At 47.6% G+C, this 14,101-nt stretch overlaps 1 protein-coding gene across 3 annotated transcripts in view; it reads right to left on the minus strand.

Moving 5' to 3' along the window:
* Window positions 1-14,101, minus strand: part of LRP4 (LDL receptor related protein 4) — a 111,759-nt gene that overhangs the window by 10,289 nt on the left and 87,369 nt on the right. For 2 of the 3 annotated variants that reach the window (XM_019476692.2, XM_019476696.2), the window contains 19 exons: window positions 12,969-13,094; window positions 11,953-12,161; window positions 11,267-11,348; window positions 10,462-10,567; window positions 9,355-9,556; window positions 8,825-9,014; window positions 8,396-8,527; window positions 7,610-7,750; window positions 6,827-6,913; window positions 6,419-6,590; window positions 6,162-6,324; window positions 5,722-5,947; window positions 3,789-4,092; window positions 3,222-3,440; window positions 2,742-2,876; window positions 2,415-2,523; window positions 1,962-2,106; window positions 1,285-1,398; window positions 878-998 (listed from right to left, as the gene is read on the minus strand). In XM_019476692.2, the coding sequence (XP_019332237.1) occupies window positions 878-998; window positions 1,285-1,398; window positions 1,962-2,106; window positions 2,415-2,523; window positions 2,742-2,876; window positions 3,222-3,440; window positions 3,789-4,092; window positions 5,722-5,947; window positions 6,162-6,324; window positions 6,419-6,590; window positions 6,827-6,913; window positions 7,610-7,750; window positions 8,396-8,527; window positions 8,825-9,014; window positions 9,355-9,556; window positions 10,462-10,567; window positions 11,267-11,348; window positions 11,953-12,161; window positions 12,969-13,094 (2,983 nt within the window). The remainder of the gene's footprint in view (window positions 1-877; window positions 999-1,284; window positions 1,399-1,961; window positions 2,107-2,414; window positions 2,524-2,741; window positions 2,877-3,221; window positions 3,441-3,788; window positions 4,093-5,721; window positions 5,948-6,161; window positions 6,325-6,418; window positions 6,591-6,826; window positions 6,914-7,609; window positions 7,751-8,395; window positions 8,528-8,824; window positions 9,015-9,354; window positions 9,557-10,461; window positions 10,568-11,266; window positions 11,349-11,952; window positions 12,162-12,968; window positions 13,095-14,101) is intronic. The other variant, XM_019476693.2, reaches the window with a different exon arrangement.

Here is a 14,101-nt window from a genome sequence, read left to right on the forward strand (position 1 = left end):
CTGGCATTAGCAAATCCAACAAAAAATAACTTGAGATTCACATGTGCAGATTCAACATATTTACATATCTCACAGGGTGTCAAGCAGGAATGAATAGAGTGGAGCTAAAGATGGAGGCTAAGGGAGGTGAGAGAAGATCCTCCTTCCCCTGCTAAAGTAACTCAACATGAGGAATAAAACCTCATGTAGGACCTTATGTTGGACCTCATCCTATACATCCCAGAGGATCCACATCCTTTCTCCTACAGATTCACTATAGATGACATTGGGATTTTCAGGCAAAAGTGGACCTTACTAAGTACTGTGCACCCCTCTTCCCCTTGTCTCTGTGCTGAGATTGTGCTCCCAGTGAACAGGGAAAGATGTCTCTGCTTGTAGTTCTTAAACCCACCTACCAAGGAAAAGCTCTCTGTGCTGGCCAGGGGAAAAAGATGGCCAAAGAGACAGCTAATTATCCACACTGGAACATGAGTTGAAAGCTGCAGAAGCGCTGTTCAGTCCTGTCCAGGCTATTCACTCAGGGCCAAAGTAGAATTGCTCCCAGGGATCTGCCTAGTCTAGTTTTAAATGATCAAAGTAAGGCTCCCACCCAAGTCAGTTATGTTAACCACAGGATAACAGGCTTGACCAAAAGAATTCTAGCTTCTTACACAGCGCAGTAGGCTAAGTCATATCTGAATCGAATGGACAGCAAGGCCTCTACACCCCATGCCCACTCCAGAGACCCCTGTCCTCTCTTTTCATAGATGGGGTTTCTTCAACTACTTATAGGGCATTTAGATCTCAGGACGTTTCTTTCTGTCCTGGGAAAGTGGACGGGATGTGCTCGTGCTGTATCTGGCATGTATACCCACATTCCAACAGAACATGCACTCACTTTCCTTCTGTTGTTTCCAGAGATGTGTGAGGTTTACTTGTTGAAGCTCCTTGGCTGGGTGGGGTCTGGCTCTTTTCACTCATACTGGTTGTTTCAGGAGCAGGGGGCACCATACCAGGAACTAAACAATACAGAAAAAAAAACAAATAAGAGCTTGGTTCTGTGAGACTGAAGAAAGAAGATTAAGAACTTGTGTTAAGGGCCCCCATATGCCAGACCAAGCATCTCCAGATTGTACTCCAGAAATGCTTAATTTGTAGCACAAGATGCTGCAGGGATTTTTGTAGGGTGTAGAGACCTCCAAGATGGTCTGAAAACCATAAGGGGGGTACTAGGGGTCCTGGTGCAAGTATCATTTGTGACTCCTATAAGGAGGTTGTTCCCCCAGAGAACCTCTTAGAACTCACCAGTGGAGCAAGGCCACCCATCTGGTTCATCTGGACATGCACAGATAAAGTCAGAAGCTCTGGCAAAGCAGAGATGAGTGCAGCCTCCATTATTCACACCACAGGCATTAGAACCTGAAGGAGACAAAGTATTGCACATAGAGGTGGTGCTCAGATAGATTTGACTACACAAGGGCAGGAACCTTTCTTCCATCTCAGATAGGATAACCTCTCTCCATTTCCCCTTCCTCAAGGTCATGGATTTTCTACTCCATGAAAATCACACATCTCAGGGCTGAGTGAATTACAAGAATTAGGCACTGATAAGGTCAAAATAATCTTGGGGGAAAAGGGAGCTTAAGTCAGATGGGAATCAGTCAAGAGGAGCCCCACCATTGCAGCCAAACTTACAGGGCTTCAGAAAAAAATTATCTTCTCTTGCCTCATTATTTCACTATCATAGTAGCTTTCAGAATTCTCTCACATCAGCAGGTGTTGACAGAGGTACTCTCCACTCCCTCTACTGAAACCTCAGAGTGAGGCAAAGAAGAAACCCCAACAAAACCGAGGGGAGAGTCAACAGTTTGGATGTTGGCAAGGGCTCTGCACTAACTAAAATCATCAAGTGGTACTGAGGGGCACTGGGTTTTGTCTGGCTCCAATTAGCCAAGGCAAGAATCAAGACCTTCCCCACATACCTGTTTGCCTCTGAGGAGAAACCACAATGATATCCATTAGCCCCTCAACATTGGCCAGGATAGTCTCTTTGTTCCGGCCAGAGTATTTGTCCACTCGCTGGATTGATTTGGTTTGCCAGTCAGTCCAGTAGATCCATCTGTCCTGCTGCTCAGAGAAGACAAAAAGCACATAGAGATTAGAACACTTGGCCATATATATAGGGATTGTACGAGGGAGTTTTCATGTGGCTTAGAGCTCCATACAAAGTCCCTTCATCCAAGCCTGGCTTCCCTCTTCTCAGAAGTGTAACTCCATCCTAGAGCAACTCAGCCAATCTTTCCTTAGATAAACACTAAACCGGAGAGTGATACACCAGCTTCCACATACAACCAACTACACTATAACATCCTCGAGGCAGTCCAGCTCTCATACAGTCACTGATTTCCTCATCACTCTAGGGAGCCCCTGTTTACCTGTGTCAGGGCAAAGGGATGTGACACCTGGCTGACCAGCACCTGGCGCAGCTTCCCATGGAGATCAGAACTCTCTATACGGTCAAGATGTGCATCTACCCAGTAAATCCTGTAGATAGTGGGGGAGGTGGGGGCGGAGTGGTAAAAGAGAGGGAGAAAGAGAGAGATGAAACCAGACCAATCTTCTACCCATACTTCCAAACCTCTCTTTCAGATCACTCACTAGGCCACACTCTTCAGAGGACTGTAGTGATAAAGCTCACCATTATTACATCTCTTACTCAGTCCCTCTGGATATTACAGCATCAATCCACATCTCTCACTGACCTTCTTGTGTCATAATCCAATGTCAATCCATTGGGCCAACCCAGGTCAGTGTTTATTAAGATTCTGCGCTCAGAGCCATCCAAGTTTGCACGCTCAATTTTAGCAATGTGACCCCAGTCTGTCCAGAAGAGGTACCTGATGATTGAAAAGGGGTAAGCCCTCAGGAAGACACACAGAGACAGGAGACATTTCACTGGATTCTCTGAAAAAATTTTTACTTATGGGCCAAACCAATAGATTCTGCATTTTCTACTAAATGCTCTAGTTCTAGTCACATATCATACCCATCTCCTAGTATCTGTTCCCATCAGCTCCACATGGCCTTAGCTCTTCGCCAGTCATTTCACCCTGTAGAGCCAACCCTTGGGCACCCATCAGGCTCACACTAGGCATCCTTTCTTCCTATCCAAACTCCCCCTTGATTTAGCCTTGTATAATCTGTCCTCTCCCATCCCTCCCTTCTACTGACCCCAGACCTACCCCTTCTTGGGGAAGACAGCAATTGCTCGGGGCTCATCCAGGCTGTTATTAATCAGCACTTTTCTGCAGCTTCCATCCAGTCTGGCCACTTCAATGGTGTTCCGCCCTGTGTCTGTCCAATACAGGTTCCTGGCAACCCAGTCCACAGCCAACCCGTCTGTTGTCTTCAATCCCTGACCAATGACAGTCTCCATGTTCCTGCCATTCAGATCTGCTCGCCTGGGGAATTCAGTGCCAAATGGCATGAGAAAAAGACAGTTTCTAATGAGCCTTCAAGTCTCCCTGTGCCCATTCCTCTCAGCCACTGGATCTCCAAACATCAGCCCTAACACTGTCATTGTGTTTTTTCAGCCAGGCCCCAATTAGTTGCACAACCCAAATTATTGTGTGTGCTTCCAGCAGCAAGTGAGCATCACTATATCCTCCCACCCTTCAAGGAGGGACTTCCCCAGTCGATTGGAACATGATATAAGAATCTACAATACACAAAATCCAGTCTTTGAGGCTGAGTATGAACAGCCACTTACAAATTGGGCACTGTATGGGGAGCAGATGACAGGCACCTACCTGATGACGTCAAGGAAGACATCTGTGTAGTAAATCTTGCCATCCACACTGTCATAATCCAAAGAGATGACATTGTTCAGCTCTGGGACAGGGATGTGGACATCAGTGTGATCACTGGTGTCCAGTGAGATGCGCCGGATTGAACCACGGCTGGAGAAGAGCAGATAGGTCTCTGGAGATGGATCACAAGTCTGCTCGTCTCTCTTCAACTGGATGCCAGTGGGGCAGGCACAAGAGAAGCCAGTAGGATGGGGGAGGCAGAGGTGAGAGCAGCCACCATTCCTTATGCCACACTTGTTAAAGCCTTGGGGAAGAAGAGGAAAAACAATCTAAAGTACCTCACTTCCTAGAGACTAGACCCTTGCCATCTCCCTACATGCATGAGTGACTGGTGCCTCCTGAATCTGGGGGCGCACCAGCCCTACTGACAGTATCAGCATCAGCCGTCGGGGGGGGGGGGGGGGGGGGGGGGCGGGGGTCACGTGCATCCCTGGGCACCCCCTACCCGTCGCCTATGCTTACAGGGCAGAGAGACCCACTACTGGCAACTGATTTCACCCCAACCATGTTCTTGCTCAAAGTGCACCACAGGCCTCTAATACAAGGACCTACCTAAAGCTTTGCCAGCTGCTATAGGGATCCAAGGATACTGGTGGGCTCAGTGGAAATGGTAACTCCATGGTTTGTATCCTTTGATATTAGGATGTCTCCATGGAGGAGAGACAGCAAAAGGCTGGCTGCTGTTGGCTGGCTGAATATCATGCACCTGTAGTTAAGCTGTGTTTTTTGCAATCCTAACACTAGCAGTAAGATCCCAGACCATAGGGGAAGTAGTTAAATATGTCATTCCAATCTGCTCATGGAGCTTCTACAGTAAATCAGACACATCCTGTGAGATGCTAGAAAGGCCAAGGAAACAGGGAGGCCTATATTAGGCACTTGGCTTGTTAACGTCTTTTAGGTTTGTGCATTATTTTTTAAAACACAGCAGTGTCCAGAGTGTTTAATAAGTCAGTATAAAAGCAGTTTGAGGGAACAGTCTAGCAAGAAGGTCGGAGCAGTGGGAAAGAGGTGAGGGAGACAACTGGGGTAGAACTGGGACTGGGAGATTAACCAAATGCAGCAGGTGGTGAAGAAAGAGTGGTGCTACAAAGTGTACAGATTCAAGGGGAGGTGGTAGGGAGCTATATGTGAAGAGGTAAGACATTGTCTGTAGATGGTAGTGAGGAGAATTCCAGGGAACTGAAGCAGCAGTGCAGTGCAAAGGCACAGGGAGGATTGGTCAGCAGGTGGGCTGTGCAGTCCCTGAGAAGCAGAGGAAGGAATTTGGTTCAGATAAAATGGAGAAGGTGATATAAGAAAAGCAGAGGAAGAAAAGGTGCAGGCACAGAGGTGCCTTCAGTGGCAGTAGCCTGGAACATTGTGAAATGTCAAGCAAAGAGGTGAAGGCTACAAATAGTGGGTCAAGAGATGATCAGGCCTTCGAACAAAGTTTTAGCTTTATTGGGTCAAGATAAAGTAGAAGGGACAGATTTTAGAGAAAACAGACTCCTGTCTTTTCTACTGTACATGAGTCTTCTTGAACCAGCAAATCCCTTAGTAGTTCAAACAAGTGTGGATTACTTAGTCCTCCTTGTTAAGTCTGAGAATTGACTGGACTGATAGCCTCAAGCAGAGGATTGACAGGTGGGCTGTGTCTGGGTACCTGGGGGAGGTGGTGGTGTTGGAAACGACCACTACAGAACAGGGGGAAACAGAGAAGTGGGAGGTAGCAGGGAAGATTTAAGGTTGGAGGAAAAGGAGCAGATCAATTTCTCCAACATACACTCTGCTATGGAAATGTAAATGGGTCCCCTATAGTAACAGATTCTAGGGGCTCCTCTGAATCACTAAGGTTGGATGCTCCTGTCTCTTAAGCAACCTAGAAACTTACCAAAGGGCCGTGCCCTGTCAATCGCTTGGATGTCCATTAGGCCAGGCAAGTTGGCCCTCACCAGGATAACGTTGGCCCCAGTGTCCTTGTCAGCTCTGTGAATGCTGCGGGTTTGCCAGTCAGTCCAGTAGATGTAGGAGTCCAGCAGGGTGAGGCCATAGGGATGCTGCACTGGGGACAGCAGGGTGTGGCGGCTGGCACCATTCAGGTCTGCAGCTTCAATGCGCTGAAGGAGGAGAGAAGAGAAACTGCTTATTCAGACCCTTCCTCTGAGACTGATGTCCCCACCAGACCATCATCCCCAACAGCACAAGACAACAGGGAACCCTTGAGCCCTTCTACATAGTCCCTTCCTCTTCCAATGCCTTCCCCTGGAAACAACCTCCAGGATACCAGAGGCCCAGTGATAACCCTGTAAAAATCATAAAACAGACTCCAACCTCTGTGTGTGCATCAGCCCACAGCAGCTGAGACCCAGCCTTATCTACTGCCAGGCCATTGGGCCAGCCCAGATTGTTGCTGATCAGCACCACACGTCCTGAGCCATCCATGCCAGAACGCTCCAGCTTGGCATGCTCCCCCCAGTCTGTCCAGTACATGTACCTGGAAAAAAACAACAAGGCATTAGAGAAGCAGGAGAAAGAGATGAACTCTGCCTTGCTTCCCTCTCCCAGGATGGTCCCTTGTCAGCACTTACCCCATCTCATGGTACAGTGCAATTGCCCTTGGGCTGTCCAGGTTCTGCCAAACCAAAACCTTCCTCATTGATCCATCCAGGTTGCCCACTTCAATCCGATTGGTCCCTGTGTCAGTCCAATACACCTTCCGGCCAATGGCATCCACTGCCAGCCCATCTGTGGTCAGCAGACCTGAAAGAGCAAATGTTTCCAAAGTAGCTTCTCAGCATTCCACACAGATGAGGAAACTCTGGGAATTCCCTCTGCCCTTACCTAGAGTCTTGGGAGTTCTCCCCTTACAATATCCATAGGCCTCCCCCCATAAACACCCTCCACAAATCTGGGAGTCCCTCCCCACAACTCGGAGGAACTCTCCCCACTTTGGCTGCCCTAGGGAGACATGAAGTTCTCTAATAAAGCATTCCTACCTGTAGTGATGATATCCTCATACTGACAGCCATCCAGCGCAGCGCGGCTGATCTTCCGCAGTGTGCTGTCTGACCAATAAACCTTTCCTGGTAGGGAAATGGAGGAGGGGGAAAGGAGAGAAAAGCAATCAGCAAACGCCTTCATCCAACCCCAGGCCTCCTTGAGATTACAGGCACCTGGATCACTGTGAAGAACAGAAGGACTATGTAATCCAGAGATCTGACAGCATCATAGGAGAAACAGACTGCCTCCAACTCCATTAATGACAAAAAGCCTCTCCCAGAAGGGGACACTACAGGGAACCATGCAGGAGCACAGGCTGTGGGGAACCTGAAAGGATGCAGTTTTTTTAACATATTACTGAATAGCTATGTAACAGACCCACAACTGGTTTTCAGGAGATAAATAATCAGACTATCTCTTACTACCATGGAAAATGGAAACTACAATCTAAATGTATAACGTCAGATACCCAGCATAAATCAGTAAACATCAACTCGGCTCTTTTTACAGCAAAAGCTTAAATTCACACTCCATGTGAACCTATACAAAGGGAGAAGGCAGTTTATTCCTGTCAGCTGGTGTTGAAGCCCTCCAGAATCTGTTTTTGCACTAAGACAGGGCAAGGAGGGAAGGAAATATAAACAATACACATTGGAAAAAATAGGGCTCTCAATCTGCCCATATTCATGCTACCAAGTAGATAATAGATAGCATCTTTACACATGCATTCTATTGATTTAGTTAACTGCAGCACTTCAGTGATCAATGAAGGCCCAGACCTTCCTGGGGATCCACTCCGATTGCAATGGTATTTTTCATTGTGACATTGACTGAGACGACAACATCTGCAAAATATGGGATATCCAAGGAGACCATACGGATGTCCGTCCTCCGAGCAAAGATCAGGAAGCTGGTCATCCCTGTAGAAAGTTGGGAGATGGACAGGCAGTCAGTGTCAGCCAATTGTCCCTGGGGCATCACTTGCTAAACAATGCCCTTGACCCAATTGCTGAGGAATAGATCTCTTATTTACCTATGGGGCAGCAACCTGAAAGCTCTCATGAAGACATTAGCCCTGCTTGGATGGGTTCGGGTAGGATATTGAGTGTAAGCCTGATTCCTTGTCAAGGTGAATAAGATGAGGGGATAAATGCCAGCTCCAAGCCCTGAAGCCAAGAGCTCTCCATTGTCCTGAATGGGAAGGTGCATGAGGGATGGATGGATTCTACCTAGACCAGAATACAGCACAGTGCCTTCTCAAGTTGCGGGGAGCCCAGCCTTAAGCTCAGGGCAGAGCTACAGGAGAGACTGACATGTACCTAAACCACTGGACATAATATTGATGTTCCCTTAGGATAATCCAGCCCCTCTCCACAGGGTAACCTCAAGCCAGCTCACACCATACTTGAGGGTACAGCTACCAAAAGACTTCTCAAGGCAAGCTGAGACTGACCATCACACCTAAGTCCCAAAATTTTAATTTTGTTCCAGTAAATACTGTCACGGGGCCAAGAGTGGACCATGAACGATCCAGCTGCAATGAGGATCTTATGGAAGAAACCTACCAGGAGAGCAGGTCTTGCCATCAGGTTGCAGATTGATACCAGTAGGGCATGTACAGCTGTAGCCTTTAGGTAGAGGAGCCAGAAGGCAGAGGTGGCTGCAGCCACCATTATTAACTTCACATGCCGTGTGCACTGTATGAGAGAAAGGAATGTAAAAAAATTAAACAAGCACAGGCTATGAAGAGCTCAGCATGGAGCTCCTGGAGTGTCTTATCAAAAAGGACACCAGCTGCAAAGATGCAGGCTGGGGACACTTCCCTTAAATTTTCAGTACTGATTTATTTCCACACACATTCTGCACAGATGTGCATGGCAGCAAGAGCCTGAATGCTTGACAGGGGTGTAGACCTTGTACCAAGAGACCTGTTACAGGCAGCAGCTGTTGAGCAAGCTGAGTTCCTTGAGGGGTTGGGGCTGCTGGCCCTATACCTGAAGGTCTGTGTCGATGGAAAACATGGATGTCCATGAGGTTCTCCAGGTTGTCCTGAAGTGTTTCACGAGACTGCCCTGTCCTTCGGTCTGCACTCTGGATGCTCTTGGCCTGCCAGTCTGTCCAGTAGATCCGCTCACCATAAAGGGTAAGCCCAAATGGATGAGGTAGATTGCTCCCAATCAGCACCTGTCAACCCCCAAGATAAAGTCACCAGGAAATCATGAGGGGAGGGGGCTATTTTACCCATCCCTTGGCTCATTCCCCAGAAATGGATGTACAAGAGAGTCAGTAGCAGTAAAAGGAAGAAGGACTAGGCTGTAGGGCTCAAGGCAGTGCCCAGCTTCAGAGGGCCCTCCATACATAGTTTGTATTCAGAAAGAGGCTCTTTGCTCTCTGGATGAGGAGCTGACAGTGTTTTCCCAATTCAGGGATTTTACTTCCAACTGACTGTCCCTCTTTCTATGAGCCCTCTGGGACAGCCACTCAGCCTCCCAGACTCTCCCCTCCTGTAGCCTAGTTCTCTTACCTTCCTGTTATCTCCATCCAGACTGGCATACTCAATGGTCTTCATACCAGCATCTGCCCAGTACAGGCGCTGAGACTCATAATCAATGGCCAGCCCATTAGGCCAAGTCAGATTGGAGGAGATGATCACCATGCGGTTGGAGGCATCCATACCAGCACGTTCAATCTTTGGGCTGGCCCCCCAGTCAGTCCAGTACATGAACCTGAACACAAGCCAAGAAAGAATGAGTGCCTGCACTCTTACACCTCTACAGCTGCCTACCATTGACACCAGAGGAGCAATGTGGCTTTGTGCCTTCCACAGCCAGCAGAAGACTGTCAAACTACCATTCTATCTGCAGAGCTCCACCATCTTTCTATATATCACTCTAGTTCAGTGTCCCTTTCACTGCAAACTACCAACTGCCTGGAAGATGAAAGAGAACAGTGAAGTTCTGTTTCAACCCTTCAACACTTGGGAAGGAAGAGCTAGTAGTCTTGTGCTCAGGTATCTCAATTGACCTTGGTTCCCAGTTCTGCAAGGTCCCATGGCTCAGAACAGAAGCTTTAATTAGAAAAATTCACTCTTTCTGCAAACCTGCTGTGGAAATTTGCTTTTTTTGGCACAAAGGACAGTCACTGATAGGATACTCCTGAGCCTAGGACTTAGTGATTCTGAGCTTACTGGGAACCAAAAGTTGAACTAATGGTCAAATTTCACTGCAATTCAGATTTGTTTTTAGGTCAATCTAAATGGTTATGCAGATAGCAGGGGACTACCAAGACCTCAACATGGAACAAAGGGCATTTTCTTCTCTCATTAATGTAATTTCATGGACTTCAGTGGTATTGCTCCCAATTTTTGCTGTGCAAAACAGCAGGAGGTGGCTCAAAGCAACATAGAGCTTTGACTTATCTGTTAAGAAGCATGTGATGCTTACTCTGGTGCCATTCACTTTTAAAGCCAGGCCCCTCCTCTCAGACCTTGAAAGGAATTGTTATGGAGACCTCTCTGATACCAGAGCCCCCAGACATCACATGGAGGTGTAAGGGTACAAGAATCGTACTCAAATAACCTGAGTTTTACAGAAAGATTGACAAATCAATCCCACATGAAAAAGGCTCTTACCCTCCAACAGGGTCCACCACAATATCTCTGGGTCTGTCTAGGTTTTCCCAGATCAAAACAGTCCTCATGGTCCCATCTGTGTTGGAGACCTCTATCCGGTCTGTTCCTATAGAGATTGGGAAACAGGGACCGAGAGAGGGAGAGAGCAAGAGAGAAAACAAGAGAGAGAGAGCAAGAGAAAGTGATAGATTACAGCCCTCTGGAATCATAGAACAGATCACAAAGAAAACCATATCTGCACAGTGATCTAGTTTTCCCTCCCTTCATCCTTCACCCTGACTAGAAAGCTGGTAGTGAGTGTGGAACAAGTTGACTTGCTTATCAGACAAGATATTCTCACATTCACCTCTCTAGCCCACTGCTGCTAGTCCTATATATATGGGAGGAACCACTAAGTCTGGTCATTGAAAGTACCAGTAACTGGCATCAGAGGATGGCTAGGAAAGAATCATCTTCCTGACTGGCCTCAGTACTGTTATCTTCTGGCAGGACCATCCTCAAGATCCTAGCCATTATACTGCCACTGGCTTGGAAACATAAGTGGGTGTCCACCACAGGCTGTGCAGTGAGAAGCTAACAGGCATTTTCCTCTCACACCATATTCCTGTATGCATCAGGATAGGATCCAGACAGAAGCAAACAAAAAAATCCAAGTTGGTTCCTCCAGTGTTAGAAACATGGAGGAGAGACTATGTTTGTCTGACAGAGACAAGTTTGGGAGGGACACAGATGGGACTGCCCTGCTACTATTGCATCTTCATGAAGGGTGAAGACTAAACCTAAACCCAGCAGAGAACCCCAGTACCTGCATCAGTCCAATACAGCTTGTTGGTGACCCAATCAATAGCCAATCCAGCTGGGCTTTCCAAGCTGGTGTCCACCATAACCTGAGCAAAAACCAAAAGCAAATGTCATAAAACAAGAAATCAGCAAAAAAAAAGCCCTTGAGACCAGTTCACCAGCTTCGTCAATAGCAACACAAAGAACCCCCACTGGCAAACCCCAGCAGGAGAAGTCCATATGAGAAGTATTGGGTACACCTGTCCACATACAGAGAATCTCTGCTTCACTCTCCAGCCTCCAAACTCTTGAGCTCTGACAACTATTCCCTGGTTCAGTCAACAGATGCCTGAACAAGAGACAAAGGGAATGTCCAGAGAGGAAGCCAAGGGAGAGGGCTGTGTCTGCTGCATGTGGGGCAATTTGTGTTTTAGTGAAACATCCAAGCAAATCAGTTTGATCAAGCAGAGATTCTGAGACTGGCAGGCACGAACAGTTGCACACACCATGTGGGCAAAGAACTTCTGGGATCGCCAATGGTTAACATGGAACAAAATAAATGTGGCCATAAACAGAACCATAAGCAGTAATTCAGCTGAACTAAAACAAAGCCCTAATGGCTTATAGTCATCTTATGCCCAGCATCCAAAGAAACCTCAGTCTTCCAAACTCTGGCTGGCCTAACATCCCAATTCAGGACAAAGACTTTACCTCCTGCCCTGATCCATCCCATTTTGCCCGGCTAATGGAGTCGGTGCTAACATCTGTCCAGTAGACATAGTCATCCTTTGAATCCCAATCCAGAGCCACAGCACTGCGCACATCAGCAAGAGGGATGACATCATCTGACAGGTCGTCTGTGTCAAAGCTGATCCGACGGATGTCCATCCTTCGAGCAAAAAGCAGGAACTTGTCAAGACCTGATCAAAGGTCGAAAGGTCTTCTTTTAATTTCTCTAAGTTCAACAACATAGTGACAGACACAGACAATTCTCCTGTTACATTCAAGCTCCACTGCATACACACCTCTCAATGCTGATTCATAAGCTAAGACAACACAGTTTGAAAAAGGGTGACACCATGGAGGGGTTGGGGGGAGGGAGGGGAGGAGAGAGAACGTGGTGCTGATAAGCAGTTTCTTAGGGGATATCATTTTGCAGGGAACACATGAGATGTGCCCCCAAAGATGGCATAGATCCATCACAAGCCTCTTCTTCACCATTTTCTGCAAAACAAGCAAAAATGGCCTAGTTTTCCTGTCATCAACCTGGCAGCGAGACTTAAATGGGTCATCTTTCATAAGAGCCAAATAGGTCCAGCTCTAGCTTGTGGGGGTGTCTCTGAGCCAAAATCAGGTGTAATGCACAAGGTAACATTATCACCACCTCTGTTTAAATGGGTAGGAATGGGCATGTACAATATACAGGTAACCTGTGCCAAGCTGGTGTTCAACAAAAAGTGCAAAAGCAACATCACTCCCTGTCAAGGAGGATATAAAACTGGAGGAACCACCAACCAATGAATGTAAGCCACAGCAAGCCTCTACCCTACCCCACTCTTTCCTCTAAAGGCTTTTCCTGCTGCACCCCATCCACCCTGAGCTTTGCAGAGACACAGATGCTGCTTAATCCCATTTCTGATCACTTCCATTCGTGGTTCTCAGGGAGTACCTCTGGGGCTGGGAGTGTTTGGCTGGTGTGTTCGAGCTCTGATCCCCATCCCACTTACTCTGTGCACAGGCATAGCTGCTGGTCTTGCGGAAACCAGTGGGGCAGGCACAGGTGTAATCCTTGTTGCTTGGCAGGCAAAGGTGAGTGCAGCCACCATTGTTGGCCCCACAGCGGTTTCTCCCTGCTCAAATAGCCAAAAACAAACACAACCACACATAAGGCAACTAGTAAAGAGTAAGAGAGACATTAGCCAGAAGCAGGAGGGAAGCTGAAAGGAGTCTCACTCTGGGACAGCCTGCTATGACCTCCTGTCCTGCCCATCAGGCAGACTGGGCCATGGGTGGTTATCCCCCAACCCATGGGCCACATCTAGCCAGTGGAACTGGGTCATCAGGCCCACTGGACTCTTCACAAGTCTAAAAATGTGATGGTGGGAGGATGGCAGCAGTATTAATTGCTGCATATGCAGGAAGCTCAGCAGGCTGGATAGCACGGTCTGGCACACTAGATCAGATGCAAGGGGCTGGGGTGGCACAGGGCAGGATCCAAGAGCATGGGTCTGAGCCGAGGTAGTGCAGGGTCCAATTTGGGTGTGTGAGGCTAGGCTGAGGCAGCGTGGGGCCTGACCCAGGTGCGCAGGGCCCAACCCCACATAGTGACTCCTGAGGGATCCAGTCCATGAACCAGCTCTCTGCCACTCATCCAGCCATCAGGGCCAAAAGGTTGAGCACCACTGATTAACAGAATGGCAGAATGTCTATTTAAAGCAGAATAGCTCTTTTAGAATAAATCCACATATGGACACTTTTGATCTTATTCTCACTTTTATTCCTCTTTAGCCTAATCCACTTCCACTTCTTTTACTGAAGAATAAGAGCATCTATACATAGAATTATCCAGGAGCAACTTGTTAAAAACAAGGCTTTAATATTTGCTAACAAAAAGCTATTATCTCCCAGTGTCAGCAGAGGGAGCTCTTGTAATATCCGTCCACTAATGAAATGGAGGGCCCTCATACCAAATGTATCACAAGCTGGTGAAGGGAGAATGTTAGGGTTGACTCCAGCAGCAAAGGAAAGATTAGGAGAAGCATGGATCTGGGTAGAAGAGAAGCTGAGTGGCACACAGGTCATTATGCCAAGGGTCCAGATCTAGGGCTTCCCTGCCTCAGAACAGTAACTGGTCCCCAAG

Source organism: Alligator mississippiensis, chromosome 2, assembly GCF_030867095.1.
Source record: "Alligator mississippiensis isolate rAllMis1 chromosome 2, rAllMis1, whole genome shotgun sequence".
Classification (NCBI taxonomy): Eukaryota; Metazoa; Chordata; order Crocodylia; family Alligatoridae; genus Alligator; species Alligator mississippiensis.